The sequence below is a fragment of the Pinus tabuliformis genome, chromosome J, assembly GCF_031772625.1.
Source record: "Pinus tabuliformis cultivar Carrire ecotype Pingquan chromosome J, CPIR1, whole genome shotgun sequence".
Lineage (NCBI taxonomy): Eukaryota > Viridiplantae > Streptophyta > Pinopsida > Pinales > Pinaceae > Pinus > Pinus tabuliformis.
Genome location: NC_142295.1, coordinates 984,708,447 through 984,736,304, shown reverse-complemented (window position 1 = coordinate 984,736,304; position 27,858 = coordinate 984,708,447). Strand labels below are relative to the sequence as shown.

General features: G+C 40.0%; 1 protein-coding gene across 3 annotated transcripts in view; it reads right to left on the bottom strand.

Annotated features, from left to right (window-relative positions):
- Positions 1–27,858, bottom strand: part of LOC149230157 (bifunctional 3-dehydroquinate dehydratase/shikimate dehydrogenase, chloroplastic-like) — a 178,203-nt gene that overhangs the window by 17,580 nt on the left and 132,765 nt on the right. For 2 of the 3 annotated variants that reach the window (XM_089378872.1, XM_089378870.1), the window contains 4 exons: positions 12,628–12,706; positions 12,413–12,521; positions 12,107–12,253; positions 11,814–11,962 (listed from right to left, as the gene is read on the bottom strand). In XM_089378872.1, the coding sequence (XP_089234998.1) occupies positions 11,814–11,962; positions 12,107–12,253; positions 12,413–12,521; positions 12,628–12,706 (484 nt within the window). The remainder of the gene's footprint in view (positions 1–11,813; positions 11,963–12,106; positions 12,254–12,412; positions 12,522–12,627; positions 12,707–27,858) is intronic. The other variant, XM_089378871.1, reaches the window with a different exon arrangement.

Sequence of the window (27,858 nt, the reverse complement as noted above, 5' to 3'; positions counted from 1 at the left end):
CAACAAAGGATCAAGACTATCAATTAGATATGCAAGGTTTAGGGTTTGCAATGGATATTTTATGGCTGAAACATGCATAAAACAACATAATGATGACATCAGCCCTAGAAATAGGGTTTTAACATGCAATAAATCAAAATGTTAGATTTTGCTTTTTTAACAATTATTTAATGCAATTCCTACTTAGAGGGAAATAACACATCAAATAAAATTACTTTTAGCAATATTTCAAAGAAACCCTAACCCTAGATATCTAGAATTTAAGAGAGAAGAAAGAGAAATTAGTAAAAGCAGAAGGTTTTATCACCACCACCTAGACTAGTGCCTTGATTTAAATGGGTAATGGAGTTGCCTAGGGTAAATGCAATGAGGATGGCCTTTTTGAAGAGGGTGAGAGGGATAAAACTTCTTTTTACAAACACTAGTGACTTCCTTAATATCAAGAGATGCACAATTCAAAGTTCTCTTAATGGATTCAAGAAAAATAATTTTGCATGGCATAGAGGTCAATATTTCTAGATAAATTTAATAATTTTAACCATGGCACATGTATAAACCCTAATTTATAGAATATAACATGCAAAATATAGAATATATGCAATAACTATTGGAAATACTAAGAGGGGGGTTAATCAATATTTCCCTTATTTTTCACAATTGATTATTTTATCCTTTTAAACATTCAGAGCATCAAACATAAAACAAAATAACATCACATCAATACACAGAAGATGTCACTCAACAGGGTTTGTTATGTATGGTTTACATACAAATTTACCAGATAAATTGGAAGGAAGTACAGGACTCCCCAAGGGGTTTTACCAGCAATGCTGAAAGAAGAAATGCTCCCTGAATGAGTTTGGGCTCCCGTACTAGGGGCAATGACCCAACTACAATCTGCTTTTCATAAAGCTATTGCCTATGTTGTTGCACTTCACAGCCACTGCTATCCATTGTTGTCCACTACTACCATTGTTATCCATTGCTGCCACTATTGTCCACTGTTGCTACTATCTCTGTCCACTTCTGTCCCACAAGGTTCTATTGCACTTAGTCATTTGGTCTCACAACATTCTACTCACAAAAAGCACGAGTAACATTGCCATACATCACACTCCTAGTGAATCTCAAATTCTCAGCTACATCAGATAGTTGTCAATCCTCTCACACCAAGCCTGGGGTGCTTGCTTCAAACCATAGAGATATTTCTTCAACCTTCTTATACGAGATTCCTGATCATGAACCTCAAGCCCCTCGGGTTGTTCCACATCTATGGTCTTGCTATTACTTGTAAGTTTTCCCTCGGTACATCCCGAACATATACCTTCATGCTCTTCTTTGAACTCAGGCATCCCTGTCACTATCTATCTCACATCGGGTAGGGCCTTACAATGAAGATGGGCAGACCTCCGGTGCCGTTGAAGAGATGTGTCACACGACATGGTCCCCAATGGACTTCCTGCAATTTGATACAAAGTGCCAACCCTGAACCCAAGAGTAAAAGCATCTTTAAAATTCCTTTTCCAAGCACGTACCTTTCCATCGATGAATGCCACCTTGTAACCTTTGTCTTCCATCGCCAAAATGGATACCAGGTTCTTCTTGAGTTCAGGTACGTAAAGAACTTCTTGTAAATGAATCGTGTTACCCTGATTCAATTGAAGGGTAACATTCCCTACACCCTTTACGGGATAGGTGGCATCGTCTCCAAGTTTGTTTCCTTCTCTATCAAATTAGAGAGAGCTTCCTTGTATCCGGTGAAGTGCCTTGAAGCACCACTATCAATAAGCCAATTTCCTAAAGTGTCCGGAGAAGAGGTGGTGGAGCCAGGCCGATATAAGACAATACTCCTTTTGCTTATTGTTAACAACATTTGATTCTTCATACCTGGAGTTCCTTGCTTTCTTAGAGGGTTGACCATTTCCTTGATGTCCTGCATTCATTTTTCCTTTGCCATTGTACCTGTCATTCCTTCGTGTGAAAACTCTATCACTGCAACATTTGATTTACTTTTCCTACTTATTCTTCAATAAGTTATTTATGAAATTCCTTCAATAAACATTAAAATAAATTCGGCTATAGATATCACACCGTAATACAGAAACAAACACTTGTATAAGAATCAACATATTGATACAGATATTTTGGACAATAGTCCTCGGAAAAACCCAATGTGGGAAAACCGGTGCAGCAAGGGAGGATTTTATTATTCAGCAATTCTTCAATACAACTGGGTGCCAAACTGGCTTACCCACAGAGAGAAAAATTCTCCAGCACTTCTCCTAGTCCCAGCGTCAGCTTGGCTGACCTCTGTGTCTAGTCAATTTAATGTCTTAAATTGCTTTACATAAATTATCAATCCGGGTATCGTAAACTGATGAAGTGTGGTGCACCATATGTGCTTAGTTAACCTTTCTCTTACTTCGTTGTTTTATAGTTTATGTTGTTTTTGGGGTTTTGTTCTTGTTGGTTTTCTAAAGTGTTTAATGCAAATGGAAATCCTATTCTAAGGTCTTAAGAATACTTTTAAAGGACAAGTATGGATAAAGATTTCAAGACAAGGCCTATGTCCCTAATGCTAACTTCCAAAACTTAGCACTTCAAAAGAACTTAAAACATGTTATTGACGGAATTAGTATTTAAACAAAAGTGTAAATATACAGCTAATTCAATCAAAATAAAATGCAATAACCAAACAATGAGCTAGTGACTATGAGACCCAGTATCCTTGCTGCTTCAGCAGAAGGACAAGATGATTCTATCATGTCATTAGTCATTAAAAGGCTATGTGCATCACTAATCTACAATCAAAATAAAATGCAACAACCAAACAATGAGCTAGTGACTATGAGACCCAGTATCCTTGCTGCTTCAGCAAAAGGACAAGATGATTCTATCATGTCATTAGTCATTAAAAGGTTATGTGCATCACTAATCTACAATCAAAATAGAATGCAATTTATGTACAGCTAATATACAGAAGCATAACAAAATTAAATGCAGAATTAAATGACAACTATACAAGGCTTTAGTGTGCAGGGGCCCTCTGCCACTTGCATGAATTAAAATTGCATGAATGAAAAATCTAATCTATCAAACTTGAAAGCAATTAAATAACATAATGAAATCAAAGCAATATTTACAAAATGAAATCTACTCTACCTTACATTCTAATATGCTCCATGACATCTACTTCACATCTCCTTCCATGTTGAGAACATCAAAGCTTTATTCAATTTCTTCAAAAGTACAAAGTACAACAAAGTTCTCCAAAGCTTTCAAAAGCCATCAAGGAAGAACTACAAACTTAAGAACTAGGGACTAAAAAGACTAACAAATGAAGGAGAGAGATCTCCTATTTATACAAAAAGATGAGAGCCATCTTATTAATGAGAGTCCATGAATCTCTCCCTCTACCTCTAGAGTCCTAATCAAAATAGGCACTGATAAGACACGTCTTCTTAGAGTTACAATACAATTAGGAGATGTGACACATATCCTCATGATCCCATGATTCTTTCCAACCAAATTCGAATTTAGCCTTAGAGTGCCACATAAGGGTCTTCTAGAAGTCTCCTTTCAACCTACACATGTCAACAACCTCAACCCATTTGTTAGGTATAAGCATATGCACATTATTTTCTAATTTTTAACCACAAATTCACTTAAAAGACTTAGAATTAATAAAGATTGGAAAAACATAAATGTGGCCCAATTATAATGAAAAGTGGGATGAATGTGGTGACATAGTAGTGAAGTGGAGGTGATATAATGGACATAATAGTGAAAGTGTAATGGAAATGAATGACATTTTCAAGGCTCAACACTCTGCGTGGCTCCCAGACACTTCTGCGTCAGCCCCTACTTGACTGCGTCAGCCCTGGGCCTCTCTGCATCACCCACACAAGCCCTCTAGTGACTGCGCAGTCTCTTGCTGCCTCTACATCTGCCTGAAATGCCCTACGTTTGCCTCTCCTGCCTCAGCGCTGGTCTCCAGTGGTTGATCCCTTCTCTATTTTCTGTACTTGTTGCCTCCTGACTGCTCACTAGACCACTAGTTCGAATTTCTCAGCTAACCCCACTCCAGAAATTGAACTGACTGGTCTCCCTCAGTGTATCCTCCAAGTGACCCTCAAGCCTCCTCTTATACTTTTCTCATTGACAAATCAACGGCCGAGATTAAGTCCCTAATCAACGGCTAAGATTAACTATGGCTTGATCCATGATTTTTGGACCCTTCTAACACAGTTTTATATTAATTCACATTAATATTTTATTTTCCCTAGGTTTAAACTTAGGGACTCCATTAAAAATATTAATTATTTTAATATCTCCCAAATTGTTTAGAATCTACCCAAACCATTTCTAGGTATTGGAGATCTCATGTGCTTTAGCCTCTCCACCAATTTTCATGGCTAGAGCACATCTGATGCTGCCCCAAATCAACACTTTGATCATTGTTGTTGAAGTTGCCCCTGGAATGATTATGATCATCATCATGTGATGTGTCCCTTCTAGTTGGACACTCCCTTGCATAATGGCCAAACTTATTACAAACAAAGCACCTGCCCTTTCTTCCACCCTTAGATCTGGGCTTTCCATTGAAATGACCTTTAGACCCTGCATTATTTCTCCTTTTGGCATGAGCAGAGAAAGCAGTGGGGTTGCCTCTATTAGAAGGCATTTCTTGCTCCACCATTCTTGTTTCTTCCTGAATGCATCTTGACATTAATTCTTCAAATCCCAGAATTCGATCATTATTGAGAATACTGGTTCTGAATATATACCACTCGGGTGGGAGTCCTCCAAGAGTAGTGATAGTAAGTTCCCTGTCAGATATGATTTCTCCAACCGATAGAAGATCATTCTTGATTTCGGTGATCCGTAAGAAGTAGGATTGAATATCCTCGTCCTTGCCCTTCTTAATATCCTTCAATGTATTTTTAAGAAATAAAATTTGATTACATCACTAACCTTGAACATGTTGACCAGCCTATCATTTATTTCCTTGGAGGTGTTTAGATTGGAGATGTAGGCCACCAGACGCTTGTCAATGGAATCTCTGATAATCTTCTTCACTTTGACTTCAACCTTGGTGTACTTGTTCTTTGTAGCAATTGGTGCATTTGATGGAGGCTCAGGGATTTTACCCTTCACATAATCCAACACTTCTTGTTCTTCCAATGTTAGATCAAGAGACATCTTCCATCCGTGATAGTCATATTTTTCACGGAGCTTGTCTTCAGCCGGGAAGTGGGATGAGGAACCCATTGAGCCTTTGACCTTGTCCAACTGTCTTTGGTGATTGCTCTTTCACTCTTGCTTGGGCTTTGCCTTCACCTCAGCTCTGATACCATGTTAAATTTTGGTATGTTCTATGCTCAAGAGCAATTTACTTCAAATTTCTTATTAGTCCAATATCAATTTCCAAATTAGCAATCACATCAGCATGATAGTAAAATGCAGATAGAACATAAACATAAACAGTAGAAGACAAGCCAAGACAAGAGGACACAAGATGTGGCACCAGCCAAGGACAAACCCCAATGTGGGGAAATCCTTGATTAATTCTTCTTATATTCTTCAATAGTTCAGTAGAGAGAGAGATAGTACAAATATACAAAAATGATATTTATGACAGCAGTAGAAAGTCCATCATTCTGCTAATGATGACTGTTCAAAGATGCAGCCCTGAATCCAATCACTAAGAGTGCTGAAGCAAATCCTTTGAGTAGATCATCAATCTAGTAGCCCTCCACATAACACTGCTGCAACATTCCTCTGATTGCTTGCTGCTCCTGCAATTCTGGTTAGGGCACAATATGCAGCCCTTAATCAACAAACTAAGTCTTCTAGGGTTGTGGTCCACCTAGGAGAGACTCCCCTTTATCCACGCTGCCTCCTGCAAGCAATGTACACCTCAATGCTGCCTTGGAACAGCCTTAGCTGCTTGCTATGGCTTGCAGCCTAGCAAAGCAGCTAGCTGTAGCTTTCACCCTGCCCAAATGACACTCAAATGGCAGTGTTTCCTTCCAGAAGATCTCGGCCTAGCTGTCTACTCTTGGCAGCACCCAAATGCATAACCAATTCTGCCCTACGCTGTCTTGAAGACAGACTTCTTCATCGCAATGCATCTCCTTATGACTGTAACTTCCAACCTTGCTAACAGCCCTTTAATTCAAGCCTTAAGGCTGCTTATTTGCCTTGCTGTCACCAACAGCATACAAAGGTTTCAGCGTTGTTCATCAAGAATTCTACACGCTATGATGAGGGCTCCTCTTGCTGTGCTAGGTCTCCTTCTTAGCTGTGTATAAGGGCTCCATTGTCTGTGGCTTTAGGGCTCTCTTGACAGTGAATTAGGGCTCCTTTATGACTGCGGATTAGGGCTTCTTTAGGCTGCATATATGAACTTCTTCAGGCAGCGTATTAGGGCCTTCATTGACAGCACATTAAGGCTACTCCTTGACTATTTATAACGGCCTCTTGGACAACGGATTAGGGCCTCCCTTTAAGTGTAGATTAGAGCTCTTCTTGACAGCATATAGAGCCTACCTTAACTGCGGATGGAGCCTTCCCTTTGATGCAGATTAGAGCCTCCTCTATTGCGTATAAGAGCTCCTTTGATCTGCGGCCAGATCTCCTTCAAGACTGCGGCTAGGGCTTCTCCCTTAGTCTCCTCTTCACCTGCGGCTAGGGCCACTTCCTCTTGACCTCTCTTGCCACCAAACCCAAACGAGTGGAGAGAGATCATGAGAGAAGTGTGTGTAACAAATGACTCGAGGCCTCCTCTATTTATAATGCCACGTTGAGGTTGAGCTCGAGGTAATTTGGTTGTTGGCCGACCTTGACAAATTGTCAAAAATACAAATAAATTCATATCTTCATAAATATATGTCAGAATCAGATGTTCTTTGATCAATCCTACACCTCTAGAAGGGAGGAATAGAAAAATATCAGCTGCCATAAATAAGATGACCCACATGGAGTTTGGCCCTAGTTGCCAATTTTAACACAATGTCATTCTTTTTAGTCTTCTGGAACTTGGCTAGGAGTTGCAAGCCTTCTTTGACAATGGCCCATCTTTTGTTAAATGCTTCGTGGAGCTAGACGAAGTCTTTAAGTCCCCCTGCATGCAAGTCTAGGAAACAATCTCAAGCATTTCCTTCCAATGAGAGGGCAAACAACATCATACTGATCTCTTCCTCTTCAATCATCCTTCCAACAACACACCAATAAAACTCATTTGTATGTTTCTCAGCCATGATTGCATCAGTCCTATTAAATTTGGGCAGCCATTCTGTTGAAATTTCTAAGTCTAACCGTCAAAAAATTTCTAGCACTATCTGGTTTATTTCACCTCCTTGTTTAATTACTGAACAAGTTATTTAACCATGTAAATACTGAAACACAATGCAATCTCAACCATCTACAAATCATCAACTGAAAGAAATAGACAAACACATAAGGGACATCATTATTTTTTGGACAATCGTCCCCGGAAAAACCCAACTTGGGAAAACCGGAGCAGCGGTTCTGAGGTTTTATTCTTAAGTACCTTTTCTTGAGCACAACTGGGTGCTAAACAGGCTCACTCGACAAAGAAATCAATCCGGCAGTAATACCTCTCTTCGGAAGCAGATATTCGATAAGTCTGCTCCACGAAACTCTCTCCAACGCCTCTTTGAGGCTCTGCGTCAGCCCTCCTGGCCTTTGCGTCAGCCTACAGATGCTCTGCGCTAGGACGCAGGCCCTCTGGCCCTCTGCACAGTCACTCTGGCCCTCTGCGTGGCTCCTGCTGGCTATGCGTAGCCTTCTCTGCCTTTGTGTTGATCTTTCGACACTATCTTTGCCTCTCTGCTATGCACTCACTGCCCCTCGCTGCAATTCTGATCACTGGTTCAATTTCTCTCAGTAAACCTCGCTCCAAAAAATTGAACTGACTGATCAATCTTGGTGTGTCTCCAACTGACCCTCAAGCCTCCTCTTATACTTTTTCTGTTGCTGGGGCATAATGGCCCCAGCAACTGAAGAAACTGAGCCTCTTGGCTTTGCGCAATCCCGGTAGTGGTTGAATCGCTCCTCTGGCCAATTGCGTCACTCCTACCTAGCTTAAAAAGATGACGTGGCTCCTCGTGAGCCTCTTCTTCCTTCCTCTGCTTCTGTGTTGGCCTCTCTCTGGCTCGAAACGATGACACAGGCCCTCTACATCACTCCTTCTCTGCTGCTTTCTGCTTAGGAACAACTTTTGTCTCTCAGGACAGCTGTTTCTGCTGCAAATTTTCTGATTCAGCCGGTGCCTTCAACTCTCCTGTGATCTGCAATGCTCTGATACCATGTTGAAATTTCAAAGTCTAATTTGTTATAAATTTTCCTGCATTATCTGGTTTATTTCACCTAATTGTTTAATTATTGAACAAGTTATTTAACCATATAGATACTTAAATAAACACAATGCAGTCTCAACCATCTACAGATCATCAACTGAAAGAAATAGACAAACACACAAGGGGCACTGTTATTTTTGGACAATCGTCCCCGAAAAAACCCAACTTGGGAAAACCGGTGCAGTAGTTCTTAGGGTTTTATTATTAAGCAGCTTTTTTTGAGTACAACTAGGTGCCAAACTGGCTCACCCAACAGAGAAATTAATCTGGAAGTAATACCTCTCTTTTGAAGCACATATTCGGCAAGTCTGCTCCACGAAACTCTCTCCAACGCCTCTTTGAGGCTCTATGTCAGCCTACAGATGCTTTGCATTGGCTTTTTGGCCCTCTGCACAGTCACTCTGACCCTCTGCATGACTCCTACTGGCTCTGCATAGCCTTCTCTGCCTCTACACTGGTCTTTCGACACTATCTCTGCCTCTCTGTTATGCACTCACTGCCCCTCATTGCAACTCTGATCACTAGTTCGATTTCTCTTAGCAAACCCTGCTCCAGAAAATTGAACTGACTAATCAACTTGGTGTATCTCCAACTGACCCTCAAGCCTCCTCTTATACTTTTTCTGTTGAGTTTTCAATGGCCGAGATTACATCTCTAATCAACAGCTAAGATTAGATTTGGCTTGATCCATGTCATTTAGAACCTTCTAACCCAGTTTTATATTAATACCCATTAATATTTTTATTTTCCTAAGTTTAGACTTAGGAACCCATTAAAAATATTAATTATTTTAATATCTATCTCTCTGGGTAGAATTTCCCCAAACCATTTCTGGGTCTTGGAGATCTCATGTGCTTTAGCCTCTCCACCAATTTTTATGGCTAGAGAACATCCGATGCTACCCCAAATCAACACATTCTTCATACTTGACATGAAGCTTATGGGGGGTACCCCTAAATGGCACTCATGTCAAGAGGCTTGTATTCGATGTTAAGCCATGACTTGGCCAATGTGGTTGAAGTAGGACTACCAAAGAGATTCTTGATTATAGGAGAGGGAAAATTTATAGATGATGTAAAAGAGATAGTAATCTTATGATTAGTCTTCTTCCTAGGAGGAATGGCTCCTTTTGACCTACTACCAGAGGGTTGAGAGGGGGAATTGGTGTTAGGAATCGCTAGATGAGAAATTCTAACTCGGGATTTGGAATGTTCTCATCAATTAATATTGAAGCATAGACTTCGGATCACGAGGAGGTGGACTCAACTCCTCCCCAGTAACAGTGCCAAAAATGTTACTGCAAAAAATAGCAAGCCTAGTGCAAAGCCTCACTAAGCATGTCCAAACCTTGGGGAAACAAGAGATCGGCTACCACTATCAACTCAACAGTGTTTCTCCAGCTATTTAATGGTATTTACAGTACAAAAGAGGTTTCCCTATATAGATCACCTACGGATATTCAATAAGGGTTCAAGGTGATGGGTGAGGTCTAATCACTGGGATAGGGTGCTAATAGAGCCTAGAGGGCTAAGATAATCTTTACGAAACTATAATCACTCTATCCCTATACCTCTTAACCAAATTATAGGGTTGTTATAAGTTAGGGTTTGACAGATTTTCAATGATAGGGCATGCAATGTCATATAATAGCCAAAAGAAAGTCTTACAATAATTAATCAACAAAGGATCAAGACTATTAATTAGATATGCAACCTTTAGAGTTTGCAATTGACTTTTTATGGCTGAAATATGTGTAAAACAACAATATAATAATGATGACTAATATTTCCTCTACAATGAAACTGTATCCTCTGGTTTCAGGGAAATTTACTCATTAGTCATCATTGTTCCTCTAGATAACCGGATTCGTCCTATAGGCCCCACGAATCCCAAATCCATCGTGTCCGACACGATTCTCTCGAGATTCGTGTCCAAAAACCATGACACGTCGTGTCCTATTTTGACATGTCGAATCCGATTGCGTGTCACAATTTTGGCAACGTGTCCTATTTTCCAGGACTCGTTAGGCAGCAAAAGTGACCTGCATGGGTATGAAAAGGCCGCATTTGGTCATTACAGCCACGCATATTTTCATTTGGCAAGAATTTTGGCAGCTTAATGATCAAGTCTAGGCCTTAGTATTGATATGCTATTCATGGTAATGTTAAATTCTTAAAGTAAAAGTGATGTCACTTTTACTTAAATTTTTAACATTACCATGAAATGACTCAGGATGTTTGAGAGTGATTCCGGCCTCATTGGATTTCATATGGAGAAAGTAGAATCTTAGATTTCATTCAAAATCCAACAGACTTAGTAGTTTTTCAGGATTTTAGGATTGGGGGATTGCAATGTTTCCATTGAATTTTGTCATGTATTAGGGTATGGAACTCGTATTTGATCAAGAGCACCAATCCCTCTATGTACCTTGATGTTAGTGACATTGGTTGTCGAACTCCTGTATCATGACCCTCCTAAAAATGTACGCATCACTCAAACAAAATCTTGACTTGACATGTTATGCTTGTTCTATCTTATGTTAATGCTTAAAGGGTGATATTAATGACAAATATCCCTATACAGATACAGAGGTAATGACAAAGATACCTCTGGATATTAATGCTTAGAGGGTGATATTAATAACAAAGATCCTGATTTTCCAACAAGACTAAAAAATTAGACATTTCTCATGGTGGCAAGAGGGCCAAGCATAAGAAATAGATAATAGATTGACATGTATTTGAATTTTGTATGTACTATGCATGCTAATAGCTATAGATGAAGACCTATATTTGAAATCAATAAATTTGTATCATTAATTAAAATTTGTGTAAGAAATATCTAATTTTTAATATATATATATATATATATATATTTTAAATATATATATATATATATATATATTAATAAAATAATATATAACGAATCCTACGTGTCCTATTCCGGGGGGTCAACGTGTTCGAATCCGACACCACGAATCCTGAATCCTACGAATCCCGAATCCCCGTGTCAGGTGACTACATAACTGCTTTCCCTTCTTCATGCAACTGTAGATTACCACTCTCCATTATGATTCCCAAGATGTTGAAGGTGGTTCACGTTGGTTACATGCGAGGTTTCCTTGACATGTGGTTGTGCAAATTATTATTTCCAGTTGATGTGCAGGAACATTATCTTCCGGGATATTGGTTTTCCAACTAAGGATTAGGGCATCTTAAAACTACATAGAAATTCTGTTCATCTTAACATCCAATTATTGTAAATATAGAATAACAATAAATAATGTAGACTCTAAACATAATGGAGATCAACCATGATAAGCTTACATAACAAAACAGGTTAAACCCTATCATTACTTGAATTTAAGAAATTATTCCAGCTTCCACTAATGCAACCATAAAATACTTATGTCAGTGAATAGAGGAAAACCTTCGATATAGGTGACTCCATCACATTTGGATGCATTCCAACAGAAGTAGTGTTTGCAAGAATCATTCCATTCTCTTGACAAAAGCTGTCCAACTTGTCTAGAGGGATAGCTTCCCCTCCAACTAAATTCGCCAGTGCCTTTGCCCTTTCTTAAAGGTTGAATAGACATAACAAACAGAATCAAACTAAATACAGTAGTGTGAGAGTATAATTAAGATAACAACATGCAATCTCCTTGAGGAAAACACATAATATCTATGTTATTCCGTGTAACTTAAGGGAAAAGAAGATACCATAATTACGATTAGCAATCACAACCCTCGCTCCCTTTTCTTTTGCCCCATATGCAAGGGCTTTACCAGCTCCTCCAGCTCCAACAACCACGAAGAGTCTTCCAGAAAGAGGGGAAGTATTTCCCCAATCTCCACTGCTAAGTCTACCTGTGAGACAAATGCCAAAGCTCATTGAGAAACAACCATAAGCAACTAACCAATCAGTCTATATGGGCTAATTTTATTGTTTCAATAACAATAGACCCATTCAAAAGGGAGAAAAGAAGAATGGTGTAAGAAACAAGACAAAGGTGGGAAATTGGGTACCTTTTAGTCCATCCTCAATTGCAGAAATGGCACCTGTATAGTCTGTGTTATACCCAATAAGTTTTCCATCACTTGGCCTCCTCACTATTGTATTTACTGCTCCAATAGACTGAATAACATAGAACATATGACACCATCAGGTCTTCATCTAATTGACATTCCTTTTCTTTCATTCAACAATATATCAGAAAAAAAAACAATAGCAGGAATGATACCTGAGCAATTGGTTCCACTTCGTCGCAACATTGAACAGCAGCCTCCTTGTGAGGTATTGTAACACTGATTTTAAACAAACTTCATCTCAGAAATATGAAAGCAAAACTTTGGCAGGTTAAATAACTCTTAAAACTGGAGATTGACAAGCATTTTTAGCATTCATGTAAAAACAAGTAATATGTGTGCGCAGTATTCATACAGAAATATTTTTAATGAGTAATTTTAATAAAACAGTTAACCACCTTTAGAGATTAAATCCTTAGTAATTTAGTAAAGTCACATCTTCATCAAACATCAAATCATAAAGCATTATGATTTATATCAATGTTACAGACATCATGCTGGTGAATGTGTCCCCAAGTGTCAGGACTTCAAAAAGCAACTTATAGGCAACAATGGGGAAAATATTGGCAAACTTAAAAAATACACAAATCCTATTTTTTCATTTCTATTTTTTTTAAACATCTACAGCAACAATAAGTTCAATAAACAGAATGATATTGAAAACATAATCCATTAGGGTTGTGATATTTTGTATTATTCACTTGAGAAGGAATATGAAAAATCACAACTGAATAGGAACAGATATTGGGAGTCCAAGGGACCTCTTGGAAGATGAATCCAAAGGTCAAGATCGTGTATTTATACGTGTATCATGTTAATGAAATGCAATATCATGCTTATCTCCATTCATGTGTTTTCCAACAGTGGTACCAGAGCAACAGGTTTGTGTATTCCATTTATCAGCTAGCAATTAAAGGACTTGTCACCCACAATTTGTCCTGCACAAAATTGGGGGGTTCAAAAGAGCTGATAGCAGCCAGTAGATGCAAACAGTGAAGGCTTTATGAGTTCTGAAGAATTTGCTGAATTTCAAAAATGGGGAAGGATTTTTCAAAATTCGGATGACACAGATGAGCAATGCAGTAGACAGTTAGGTGAGAAGATTCACAGTTCTCACACCTACCAAGAAGGAACTAGTAGTTCTGCTAGTGAAGCTTGTCATGACAATGGTTATGATATAGTTGAGAGTCTTCAGAGGAACGCAACCACAAAGAAACATGGGATTTTGTCTCAGTACATCACTACACAGACTGAAGTTCCTTCTGCAGACTTAACAGATACCACTGGATAACAGCTCTCCCTGTCCATATATACAATAAAAGCAGAGCATGGACATGAATGCAGTCCTCCCATGTTTATGATAAATCTATAGCAACTAGTAATTTCATTTGTACCTATGTTGCAGGAAACACGTAAACGCCCTGCATTCCGCCCATGTTTCTGCATGGGAATGCTGAAACACGTTTCGCAGGGGTGAAATGTGTTTCACAATTTTGGAATGTGTTTCAACCCCACAGAAATGAGTTTCAGGTGCCATACAACACGTTTCCATGCATAAATTCAGAAATGAGGGCCCAGATTTGCTTGGGACCCACAAATAATTTTTTAATCATTTACTCAATAATTTAATATATTAAATTGTCTTTTTAATATTTTTTTCGAGACAGGGCGTAGAGCAGAAAGCGAAAGGGTGTTCTGTTAAGTCACTCCATGGTGTAAAGGTCACCAGTTCAAAACCAAGGTTATTCGGAAGCAGAAGCGGGAGCAGAAGCAGGGAGCGGGAGTGGAAGCAGGAGCGGGGAGTGACATTTTCAAAAGCTCCCAGTTTGGGAGTGAATCGGGAGCGAATTTTTATATAATATATATTTTTATATATTTTGATGCATATATGTCAACAAAAGCATGTAGAATGATGAATTAGATATAAAAAGCATAAAAACATGGATTACACCATATAACATCAATCATCTAGAAGTTATAATCTTCATCAACCACGTCCACAAGTTACAAGTTCTCATTTATATAGCATGTAAGGGTGCACATAACCAAAATAGCATCAAGTGTAATCCATCTCTGAACTGAAAATACATCAACAAGTAGGCTCTATATGGCCTCTAGTATCCAAAAAAATCATGCTACAACAAATAGCTACATATCATCAAAATCATTGTCTATCTTGGGATCTTTGTCATTAATATCACCCTCTAAGCAATTAACATAAGATAGAAAAAATGTAGCATGTCAAGTCAAGATTTTGTTTGAGTGATGGGTACATTTTTAGTAGGGGCATGATAGAAGAGTTCGACAACCAATGTCACTAACATGAAGGTACATAGAGAGCTTGGTGTGTGAAAATTTCTAACTCGAAATTCTACTGCAGTAACTAATTTATTTCACCTACTTATTTCTCACAATAAGTTATTTACGAAATCCCTTTAGCAAATATTAAAATAAATTCTACTACAGTTATTACATAATTTCATATAGAAAATACAAGCACAAGAACCAATCACTTCAACACAGTTATTTTTAGACAATTGTCCCCGGAAAAACCCAATGTGGGAAAACTGGTGCAGCAGATGAGAGTTTTATTAATCTTCAGCAACAATTGTTTTTACAAGGAATGATTTTACAGAGAAACTGAGACACTACTAAGAGAAAACACCTGAGACAAGGTTTATCCCTTCCTTGGAAACTTTCTGACACCCTGGAGACCCTTCTCCCAGCTCTGTGTCACTCTTGAGTCACTCTGCGTGGTTCTGCGTCCCTCTGCATCAGCCTACGTGAGGACTGCGTCTTCCCTTTGCGTTGTCTCTCAATACCTTTGCGTCACCTCCTTTGTTGATTTTGGATAGCATCGGATGTGCTCTAGCCATGAAAATTAGTGGATAGGCTAAAGCACATGAGATCTCCAAGACCACGAAACGGTTTGGGGAAATTCTACCTGGTGAAGGAGATATTAAAATAAATAATATTTTTAATGGGTTCCTAAGTCTAATCTTAGGAAAATAAAAATATTAATGGGTATTAATATAAAACTGGGTTAGAAGGTTCTAAAGGACATGGATCAAGCCAAATCTAATCTTAGTCGTTGATTAGAGATATAATCTCAGTTGTTGAAGACTCAACAAGAAAAGTATAAGAGGAGGCTCGAGGGTCAGTTGGAGATACACCAGATTGATCAGTCAGTTCGATTTTCTAGAGCGGGGCTTGCTAAGAGAAATCGAACCAGTGATCAGAGTTGTAGCGAGGGGCAGTGAGTGCAAGGCAGAGAGGCAAAGATAGTGTTGGAAGACCAGCACAGAGGCAGAGAGGCAGACGCAAAGCCAGAGGGAGCCACGCAGAGGCCAGCAGTGACTGCGAAGAGGCCTAGAGGGCTTGCGTGATTGACGCAGAGGGCCAGAGAGGCTGCGCAGAGCCTCAGAGGGATGGCGCAAAGGGTTTCAACCTGACGCAGAGGCCAGGAGGGTTGACAATGTCTCATAGAGGTGCTGAAGAGGGTTTCGTGGAGTAGACTTTCAGAATATTTGCTTCCGAAGGGAGGTACTACTGCCAGATTATTGTCTCTGTCGAGTGAGCCAGTTTGGCACCTAGTGTATTCAAGAAAATTTGCTTAATAATAAAACTCTCAGAACTGCTGCACTAGTTTTCCCAAGTTGGGTTTTTCCGAGGACGATTGTCCAAAAATAACGGTGTCCCTTGTGTGTTTGTCTATTTCTTTCAACTAATGATCTGTAGATGGTTGAGACTATATTGTGTTTATTTCAGTATTTAGATGGTTAAATAACTCGTTAGCAATTAAACAAGTAGGCAAAATAAACCAGAGAATACAGAAAAATTTCTAACGGCAATACTTAGAAATTTCAACATCCTCCTCAGTCACTAACTGCTGTTGATGCCCTCCTCTTCCTCCACCCTGCAACTCTCCCTCTGAAATCGATCTCCTTCTCTTCGAGAATCAATTTTCCTTGGGATACTGAGTATCTACTGGTGTGTCTCCAAATGATCCTCAAGTCTCCTCTTCTACTTTTCCTGTTGATGAATCAACGGTCGAGATTAAGTCTCTAATCAACAACTAAGATTAAAACAAACTTGATCCTTGTCTCTTAGAAGCTTCTCACCCTTATCTTTATTAATACCCATTAATACTTTTATTTTCCTAAGTTTAGAGTCTAGACTTAGGAACCCATTAAAAATATTAACTATTTTATTAACTCCTCATCCGGGTGGAATTTCTCCAAACGATTTCTAGGTCTTGGAAATCTCATGTATTCTAGCCCCTCCACAAAATTTTGGAGCTAGAGCACATCCGATGCTACCCAAAATCAACATGCTGCTCTTGATTAAATATAAGTCCCATACCCTAGTACATGAAAAAATCCAATGGAAACATTGCAATCCCCACAATCCTAAAATCCTGAAAAACTGATAAGTCTATTGGATTTTGAGTGAGATCTAAAATTCTACTTTCTCTATATGAAATCCAATGAGGTTGGAACCACTCCCAAACATCCTGAGTCATTTCGTGGTAATGTTAAAAATTTAAGTAAAAGGGCTTTAATAATTTAACATTACCATGAATTGGATATTAGTACTAGGGCCATAAGCTTGAATATTAGGGATGCCCTACTCAAAAAAACCTTGTTTCTTTGAAAAAAATTGTGTTTGGAACATCTTTGTGACAAAAGTTTTGTGAAAAAATTTGGAAGTGAATTTTTTGCGAGAGCGCGACGGGAGCGAATTTTGGGAGCGCACTCCCAAGTCGCGCCCGATTCGCTCTGGGAGCAATTTGAAGGGGGGGAGTCGCTCCCTCGCAACCCTATTCAAAACTCCATGGGCAAAAATCCAACCATGCTAAGGCTGGTATGGCCTAGATAGGGTGCGATCCCCGAGTGATTTTGACAGCCTAGATGCTCCTGGGTCGCAGCTACCCAAGCCACAGGTTAGTCATGCCAATGATCTCAAGACTCACATAAACTAGCAAACAAAAAAATTATCTTTTCATGATTTCTAGAAGCTTCTAAAAATCAAAATTGTCTTATAAATGAGGTTGTCCCTGTAATATCCTTTTTTAAATATTTAGTACTATTTCTAACAAATTCCTTCAAGAATTTTTCTTGTAAACCCTCAACAAATTAAACTACAAATAAAATAGAGAATTTGCTAGAAATATCCATTTTTAAAAATTATGATAAAAAATGGATAATTTCTTCAATGAAAATATACCATAAAATTTCCCAAAAACAAATAAAATTGTTAGCCTTTAAATTACCAATTCAAAAAAATGGAGAGAAAATAAGGCAAAAACCCCAATTTATTTATTAAATGATCTTGAGAAGGGGGATTACAACACTAATTCTCATGAAAACTTGGTACCAGAAACTCCGTTGGTTTCTTCTGGATTCTACGCAATCTTCAAACTGCAGCAACAGCCTCATGTGAAATTTCCTTGATTGCAATCACTGGAAATTATTCTTCTATCTTATACAAATTATTTGTCTTCCAAAATTAATTACGGCAAATAACAAATAAAATCACCACTGCAATTTTCACCAACAATAATAGGAACTGAGAAAATAATGCACACATAAAATTTAGACACTGATATTTTTGGACAATAGTCCCTGGGAAAACCCCCTGTGTGGGGAAACCAGTGCAACAGATGAGGGTTTATATTATTAATAAATATTCAGCAATTGAGAATTACAATCGTTTACCTAACACTGGCAAAGCTCCGACAAATATTGTTCTCCACTCCTACTGGCAAAATCGAACTGGGAAAACATAAGTCTCCCTCTGCAAATTCACACAACCTCTCCTAGGCTATTTGCACGTCCAAAAATTTGCACTGGCAAACTAAAGAGTACGAACTCGCCACCCAGAAACTCGCACTGCCTCCGGGAAAATTAAACTTGTGTATTATCCTGCCTCCAGCAACCTGATAAACCCATTCGCTCTACCTCTAGAAAGATATACAGCAACTGGCAACTCACATCGGCTGAACTGGTTGCATGCACTGTCTGACTTGACTTTCTCTCTACAGAATAATTCGGCCTCCTTTCTCTTATCGAAATACTTAAATATCGGTAAAGAATTTCTCTGGAAATTCTCGAATCTCGCTATCACTGTGCCCTTGCTATCACTACAATTTTGTGTCTCAAATGTGATCTCCAAGTGCCCCATTGATTTGCTTTTATAATCTTGCGTTGACGAATCAATGACCACGATCTAACTCCAATCAATGGCTAAGATCATCTTGACCCCTTCTCATGAATTTTCTAGAGATCACTAGAGCAAAATCAATTTGTTCCAAGAAAGGTCGATTTGTACGGAATAGTGATTCCAGCAGGTAGAGGGAGTAGCAACAGCTCAATATTTTCGCTGAGCAAATTTTCTTATCTGAGCACAAAGTGTTTTGCAGCAGTTTGCTAGAGCAGGATCCATGTCGGGTGGAAGAGAAAGTGCATACACAAAGGGAGGAATTTCCAAATTTTACTAGAGAGTTTCTAGTTCCAGTTTTCTGGAGGAGATCCATATTTTTCCAGTAGCAAAAGGTCGTGCGAGTTTGCCAAACTAGCCAATTCGAGTTGTTGGGATTACAGTTCATGTTCCAGTTTTCCAGAGGACATTCAGAAAGATTGAGCGAATAGTTCTAGGAAGCAACTAAAGGTAGAGTGAGGCAGACAGAGCAGTTTTGCACATTCCATAAGGGAGTGCGAGTTTCATAACAGGAAGCCAAGTAGGAAACATGACGAGATTCTAGTTTTGAGATTTTGCAGAGATGGCCATAGTCGGGCTTAGGGATCAAGACAAATTAGCCAGTGCCTCCAACTATGTTATTTGGAAGGCTAAGACATCCTTTCTCCTTGATGAGCATGGTCTAAAGACCTACGCAAAGAACATTGTGGAAGAACCTATTGATGCAGATCAGCTAAAAGAATTGAAGAAGGAGATGGCCAAAACGAAGTGGATGATCCTGGATGGAGTCCGAGACCATATAATCTTGCATATATCGGTCAAGAAGATGTTGGATGCTCTCGCAAGGCTATACCAGAATCCTTTCGAGTAGCGGAAGACGTTCTTGAAAGAGAAGTTGAGGAACATCACGATGCATTAGGGTAAGGCATTGACCCCTTTTTCACTAGAATTCAGGAAATTCGGGATCAACTTGTAGCCGTAGGAGAAGTGCCTCAAGATACAAAGCTTGAGCGTTTAGTGTCTCAGAGGATTGGGAAATATTTTTCCAAGGTATTCTGGAACAAGATACATTACCAAGGTGGGGCAAGATGTGGTCAAACCTACAGTAGGAGGAGATGAGGCGAGCACTGGTAAAGACATCCATCAACGGTAGTAGCAGCAAGGGATCGAAAGGTGTGAAGAAGGAAAATAATGTGGCCCTTGCATCGAAGGGTCCCACTGAGGGACAAGGTTCGTAGGGGGAGAAGAAGAAAAAGAAGGATCTATCTAAGGTCAAGTGCTTCAGTTGTGGCAAGTTTGGCCACTACATTACTCAGTGTCCTCAGAGGAAAAAGGAAAAGCAGGAGAAGCAGGATCAGGCAGCAGCATCCGCAGAGATAGACAAGTTCTCCTCCAGGTCAGAGGAAGACTTCGCCATGTTTGCAACTATACCTCCAAGAGTGAGGTGGGGTGATATGGAGCTTTAGTCCAAGAGTTGCACAGAGAGTCGGGCAAGGTTCAGTGAGGCGAGCATCAGATGGTGTTTCCTCATGGATCATCACCTTGCCATAGGGGCCCACAATCTTTAGCAGCAAGAGGATCAATGTCAATTGGTGTAGTCAGATTCAAGAGTCACAGTTGCAAACTAGTAGAAGTAAGAAAGCCTAGTAGCAATCAAATGCTTAGGAGACAGTGGCAACATAGAAATGCAATTGATTCAGTATTTTGGATGCTTCTCAGTTGCAGTAGCAGCAACAACAGTTGAGAGGGAGTAGAGTTGCAGTGCAGATGTAGAGTTGGCAGCGGTACAAGATGTACAATGCAGTGTCAGCAGTAGCACAGATGCAGCAGCATGGTTCAACTACAGTCAGTGGCAGATGAATCAGAGTTAGTGCAGTGGTTCATGGACAGTGGTTGAGCACACAACGCAGTGACTAAGGGGACAACGCAGTGACTGAGGACGCAGAACGGTGACTGAGGGAGCAGCGTAATCATTTCCACCAAAGTTTCTTGTCAAACATCAGCAGCATGTATGGGAGGATGATGTAGGGACAAAGTGTTGTAGCAGTGCTACATTAGAACACCTTCCTCGCTAAGAGGGAGTGTTAGTTTTTGTAGCATCGAATGGTGTTCTAGTCTCGAGACTTTGTGGAGAGGCTAAAACACAGGAGTTCTCCAAAACCCAAAAATCGTTTATGGAAATTCCACCTAGAGATGGCTCAATTAAATTAATTGACCATAATTAAAAATTTCCTAAGTCTAACTTAGGAAAAGTGGTTAATTAATAGGAATTAATTGAGAAAGGTGTGAATCATCTAGAAACTCACATGGATCGACTTGGAGATGATCTCAACCATCGATTAAGTTTTAATCATGGTCGTTGGAGTCCCAACTGGAGATTATAAGAAGAGGTCGATGGGTAGATGGAGGACACACCAGTGCAGATACTCAATTTCCCAGGCAGGTCAATTTCTCAATAGCAAGAGTGATTCAGCAGTGGAGGTCGAGCCAGTGAGTGAGTAGTAGGTGGCAGGAGAGGTCAGCAGTGATCCAGAGGAAGTTTTCCAGTTCCAGAGAGTTAGGAAGAGGAGGCCTAAATTTTTCTCCAGGAAGCAGCGCAGGGACTGTGCAGTTGCTTCAACATAGTAGTTTGATTGGGTTGAAGGGAAGGTCGTTTTCAATTCTAGAGGTCGGGAAGATTTTCCAAGGGGCTGGAGAAGCATTTTCCCTGCCAGGAACAAGCAAGACAGATAAGATTGGCAACAATACCAAGCCAAGCATGTGAGGGTCTGCGCTAGGGTGATGCAGGGCCTGCGCAAAGCAGGTGGACGACTTGCTTTTCAGACGCAGTCAGGTGTCGAGATTGCTCAGAGAGAGGGTAAAATCCCTTAGTATATTTTTTCCAGTATTTATCTTGGGTAGAATCGCCAGTGTGGTGACATTTTATTGTATTCAGAATTTCTGCATAACAATAATAATATAAACCCTCACCTGTTGCATCTGGTTTTCCCACATTAGGATTTTTTGGGGACTTTTGTCCAAAAATAACGATGTCATTTTTATGTGTGTGTGCTAGCATTTCTCAGTTTCCAGCGCTTTTATTTTCTACAACATTTTATTTGTAAAGATTACAGTGTGATTAATTTGTTGTTGTCGTAGCAATAAACTGCAAAATTGATTTTATAGTTAGAAGAATTAATTCCAGTTGTTGCAATAGAAATTTCGTAGAAATTTTCACACATAGTATGAGACATATTGGTCACATAGACACCAAGCTGCTACAAATGTTACATACTATTGTGCATTTGAGTTATTGCCTCTATGATTACAAGGTCCTTACCTATGCATTCATTTTTTATTATTAGGCATAGATCATTGCCTACATACTGTTACCGCTCGAACTAACAGGGGTCCTAGGAGGGAATCCTAAAAGGGAAACTACTAGGTCAAGGGCAACAATGGAGGGATAGCCCACTGTCACCTCAGTTAAGGCTCCCTGCACTTTACAGACTTTCATCGATGGGAGGGGACTCGATATAAAGGGAATCACTAGATAAATGAGACAATAAGAGGATAAGGAGTGATTCCTAAGGCCTATTCACAAGAGAGACTCAATTGCATGGTTTCGCTACTTGAGAAGCAAGGTGTAAGGCTCTCTAAGAAGGGCGAAGGGAATTTCAAAGGCTAGGGTTTGCAAATAAGACTTGTAAAAGAGGGACCTAGTCCTAGAAATCCTTGTGAAAACTTGGTTTAAAAATGGTCTTTGTGAAATTATCTTCAGTAAGTTGTGGGACCACATGGGACCAAGTGGACCAAGAATTAGGTCAAGGGGGTGGAGTTGATCAATCAAGGGTGTTCTTGACCTAATTGAGTAGGAGAAGTGGATCAAAGGGGAAATTTTCACTAATTTTGATGCAATGATCCGAATGACGTCACTAGCCAAGGGAACCCAAGGGCAAGAATCAATCTCGGAGCTAGGGCTTGCTATATCTCAACATCCCACTATCGAATTTGCTTCAAATTTGGAAGGGCCTCTAGAGCAAACTCCAGCGCAGTGGTGGACCAAAATTCGAAGTGTTTGGATGGCTAGATAGTGAGATAATTGATGCGCTAGGTGACCTATGTAGGCTAAGCCTAGATAGAAAGAGAGAAGGTTGAGAAAAATATGTTTTTGATCACCTATGGAGGATCAATGCCTAATCCTTTGGGAGAAATGCGATCAATGATGTTTCAATACTTGGAATGAATTCACTTAGTCAAGGAGGCCTCTAGAACAATTTCGCATGGCAATTAGGGCATGGGACAATTGCTTCAAGGTATTTATACTTCGATATGCAATATATGATGACTTATCACAATAAAATTTCGACAAAATATATCTAGGAATGTTCACTTATGCATACATGGCCCATGACATGATGTAACACTATAAAAAGACAATTTCCACAATTTCACATAAGAAAAGTGTTAGCTTTTGTAGCATTGAATGAGTTCTAGCCACGAAATTTGGTCTAGAAATCGTTTCTGAACATTCCTCCTAAAAATGACTTAATTAGATTATTAACCAGTTTTTAAATATTTCCAAAGTCTAAACTTAAGGAATATGGTTAATTAATCAATATTAATTAAGTCAAGGCGAGAATCATCTAGAAACTCACACTAATCGATCCAAAGATGATCCTAGCCATTGATTAAGCCTTAATCTTGGTCGTTGGTGCTCCAACAGTGGATTATAAGAGGAGATCGATGTGGTGATAGAGAATACACCAGTGCAGATACTCGGATGCCCAAGCAATTCGATTTTCTCAGTTGCAGTAATTCAGTAGAGAAGATAGAGCCAGAGGGTGGGTAGCAGGTGGAAGAGGTAGGTAGTAGCATTCCGGGAGGAAGTTTTCCAGTTCCAGGAAGAGGCAAAGGTAAGAAGGTAGAAATCCCCACAGGGTCCGCGTAAGCACTACGCAGAGGGTGACACAGGAGGCTCTGTGCAGAGGCTAGGGAGGTAATTTCGGAGGCAGAAATTAGTTGTGGGGTGAGAGAAAATTCTCACAATAATTTTGCCAACATTTTCCTCAAATTAGATTGCCAGTTGAGCATCTAAATTATTGTACTCAAAATTGTTGTTGAAGAATAATAATAAAACCCTAATATGCTGCACCAGTTTTCCCACATTGGGTTTTTCCGGGGATGATTATCCAAAAACAACTGTGCCAAAATTCTTGTGTGTGTGCTAGAATTTCTCAGCTTTCAATATTTATTTTCCGCAATATTTTTACAGTGAAAATTGCAATTGTGATTTTATTCGTTGTTTGTCATAGCAAATAAACTGCATAATCAAATTTACAGTGAGAAGAATAATTTCCTATTACTGCAATAGATAAAAATTTCACTTGGCATCAGAGCGGATTTGATTAGTTGGATAGCTCAGAAATGAAGGAAAGGAATTTCGCTGCTCAACAAGAGCAACAGGCCGAAATTCCCAAGGGTGACGCAGTCTTTTCTTGGCAGGAGGTCGTTCGATTTTTCTGAGAAAGGGGCAGAAAAATCTGATTCTTCCAGTTTGACTGGTTCCAGAGGCAGAGGGAGCAGCTCAGTTATTTCGTTGGGTAAATCTCTAGCTAGACGCAAAAGGTTTTGCAGCAGATTGCTAGTGCAGAACCAGTGTCGAGTGAAAGAGGAATAACACACTATAAATTCTTCAGCATAACCATGGACAAAAGTGACATTCAAGAGACTTCAAATTTGTCTTCCAAGTTGGAGGATGAATTTGCTTGCTTATCAGGATCAGCTTCACAGGGTGTCTGGTATATAGACAGTGGAGCATCAGCTCACATGACAAGGGTTAGAGAACATTTCTCTAGCTACAAGGAGTAGATGGACTTCCAGATTACTATGGGAAACAGGACGAAATGTACTCTAGTGGGGAGAGGTACCATAGATTTTCAGAGGGAGTCAGGAGCAAGCCCCAACGCTACAGACGTATTACATGTGCCAGGATTGGTATGAACCTGATTTCAGTATCCCAGTTATAGGATAAGGGGTATGATATTCACTTCGTAGGGAAGAAAGTGTATGTCAAACACCCAAGCTGGAAAAAGGTAAGACAAATTAGAGTTCGAAGTAACAAATTGTACCTGTTACAGATTGACTCTCCAATGGCACTAATAGGCAGTGACAGTAGCAGTGGGAAGGAGTTGAATGAGTTATGGCATAGGAGAATGGGACATCTACACCATGGAGCACTTAGGATGCTCGAAGAAATAGTAACAAGGGTTCCAAAACTTGGCACAGAACATGATGATGTGTGCAGAGGATGTGTACTTGGGAAGTATGTCAAGGCAGCATTTCCAAGAAGTGACAACAGAGTTTATGGCGTGTTAGGACTAATACATTCAAATATTTGTGGCCCGATGTCCATTAGAGCTCTCAGCATGCTGAATATTTCATCACCTTTATTGATGACCATTCAAGGAAAACTTGGATCTACTTTTTGAAGACCAAAGATGAGGTCTTTGATCGTTTAAGAGAGTTTAAAGCTCTCGTGGAGAATGCGACAGGGAAGAAGAACAAGGTGTTTCGCTCAGATAATGGTGGAGAATATATTGATAAAGACTCCACAGATTTGTGTGCAAAGGAAGGCATCAAGAGAGAATGGATAGCTCCATATAATCCACAACAGAATGGTGTAGCAGAGCAGAAAAATAGAACCATTGTTGCAACTACAAAGGCTATGTTATATGACTAGTATTTACCCAGATTTCTATGGGTAGAGGCATGTAACACGACAGTATATATTCAAAACAGGACTCCAAATAGAGCATTAGGGAAGAAAACGCCAGAAGGAGTCTTCACAGGGAAGAAGCCAGAAGTTAGTCACTTCAAAAATTTGGCAGCATTGCTTATTGCTACGTGCCAGATGAGAAACGTACCAAACTGGATCAAATTGCAGAGAAGGGCTTCTTCATTGGGTACAACGAAACCTCAAAGGCATATAGGATCTACATTCCTAGCAATAGGAAGATTTTACTGAGGCAAGACGTGAAGTTCATGGAGGACCGAGCTTCCAAGAGATCTCGTAAAATGCCTGCAAGTGATCAGAATCACTCAACAAAAGCTCCTTTGGTCCAGCAACAGCGGTAGCCACAGGACAAGTGAGAAGACAATCACAAGGATCGAGTACTGTGACCAATAACAGTATTTCCTCAGGTGCAGGAAATCCATGGAGTTCTCAGCAGATGGAGCAACAGAGGCAAGATGAGGAGGAGCTAGTTGAACCTCCCACAACTAGTGGTCGAGCCAGCAGAGAGGTTCGTCAAACATTGAGAGATGCAGCAGAGTTTATTGGAACTACTAGGACGAACAAAAGACAGCACAGACAACCTAATAGGCACCAAGCATCAGTGGCTCCAGTTGCAGAACCTTCCATCTTTCAGAAGGTCGCACAGCATCAAGTATGGGTAGATGGCATGGTAGAAGAGTATAGCTCTACCATGACAAATGATGTTTGGGAGGTAGTGCCAGGGCCGGAAGACAGATCAGTTATAGGTTCGATGGATCTACAAGATCAAACATGTTATAGATGGCAGTGTGGAAAAATACAAGGCTGCGATCGTAGCAAAGGAGTATGCATAGAAAGAAGGGATAGATTATGAGGAGACCTTCGCCCCAATTGCCAGATACACTTCTATCCGGTGAGTTGTATCCTTAGTAGCTCAAATGGAATGGCAGATTCACTAGATGGACGTAAAGACAACCTTCTTGAACGGGGTGATAGAGGAAGAAGTGTACATAGAACAGCCAAAGGGTTTTGAGACTCATGAGAGGCGCACTCATGTGTGCAGACTAAAGAAAGCTCTATACGGACTCAAGCAGGCTCTTAGAGCATGGTATGGTAGGATTGACAGTTACTTGCAACAGATGGGATTCGTCAAGAGTGACACAGATCCCGACCTTTACTATTTGATGGTAGAGGGTGAGCCACTCATCCTAGTTTTGTATGTGGATGATCTCTTTTTAACAGGATCATCAGGGCTCATAAATGACTGCAAGAGGAATCTGGCGGCAGAGTTTGACACGAAGGATTTGGGGTTGATGCACTATTTCCTAGGCTTGGAAGTGTGGCAGGAGGATGGGGAGATCTTCCTTGGGCAAGGAAGATATGCTACAGATATTCTGAAGAGGTTCAGAATGCAGGATTGCAGACCCGTGTCTATGCCCATGATCACCAACTAGAAGAAGATAGATGCATCAGATGGCAAGGATGTCAACCCCACCTTGTATATATAGCTTATTGGATCTCTCATGTATCTAGTCCATAATAGGCCAAATATTTGCTTCGCATTCAATACCCTTAGTTAGTTCATGGTAGAGCCGAAGAGGGTACATTGGGTAGCAGTAAGGCACATTCAGAGGTATCTGCATGGCACAGTCAAGTATGGGTTGAGATATACCTGAGTATATGATGTTAAATTATGTGGATTCATAGATGCAGATTGGGCAGGCAGTTTAGTGGACAAGGAAGTACCTCTGGGTACTAATTCAGTGTTGGATCAAGGATGGTTTCTTGGTGTAGCAAGAAGCAAAAGTCAATAGCACTGAGCTCTGCAGAAGCAGAGTATATGGCAGCAAGCACAGCTATGTGCGAAGCTATATGGCTTCGGAAGCTGCTAGTGAGCTTGTTCAGGCAAAGGATGGAGGCGACCAGTGTCTATTGTGATAATCAGAGTTGCATAAAGCTCTCTGAGAATCCAGTGTTTCATGACAAGTCGAAACACATAGATATTCGATGTCATTTCATCAGATATTGTGTACAACGTGGAGCAGTCCAGCTACAATATGTTCCCACAGAAGTGCAGGTTGTAGATATACTCACGAAAGCTCTAGGAAGAGCTAAGTTCATCTATTTCAGAGAACAGATGGGTATGGTGGAGAACCCATTTCAGTAGCAGAGGCAGATTACCTTGGATGATTCTCAGCTACAGTAGCAATAGATGATAGGGAGTTGCAATGCAGATGCAGTGTTGGCAGCAGTAGCACAAATGCAGTGTATTTCAGAGTTGTGCAGTGGTTGGTGGGAAGTATGGCCAAACATCATTAGCGTGACAGGAGATGATGCAAAGACAGGGTGTTTTGGCAGGGATTGCAGCACTAGAACGCATTCCTCGCTAAGAGGAAGTTTTAGTTTTTGTAGCATCGGATGTGTTCTAGCCACA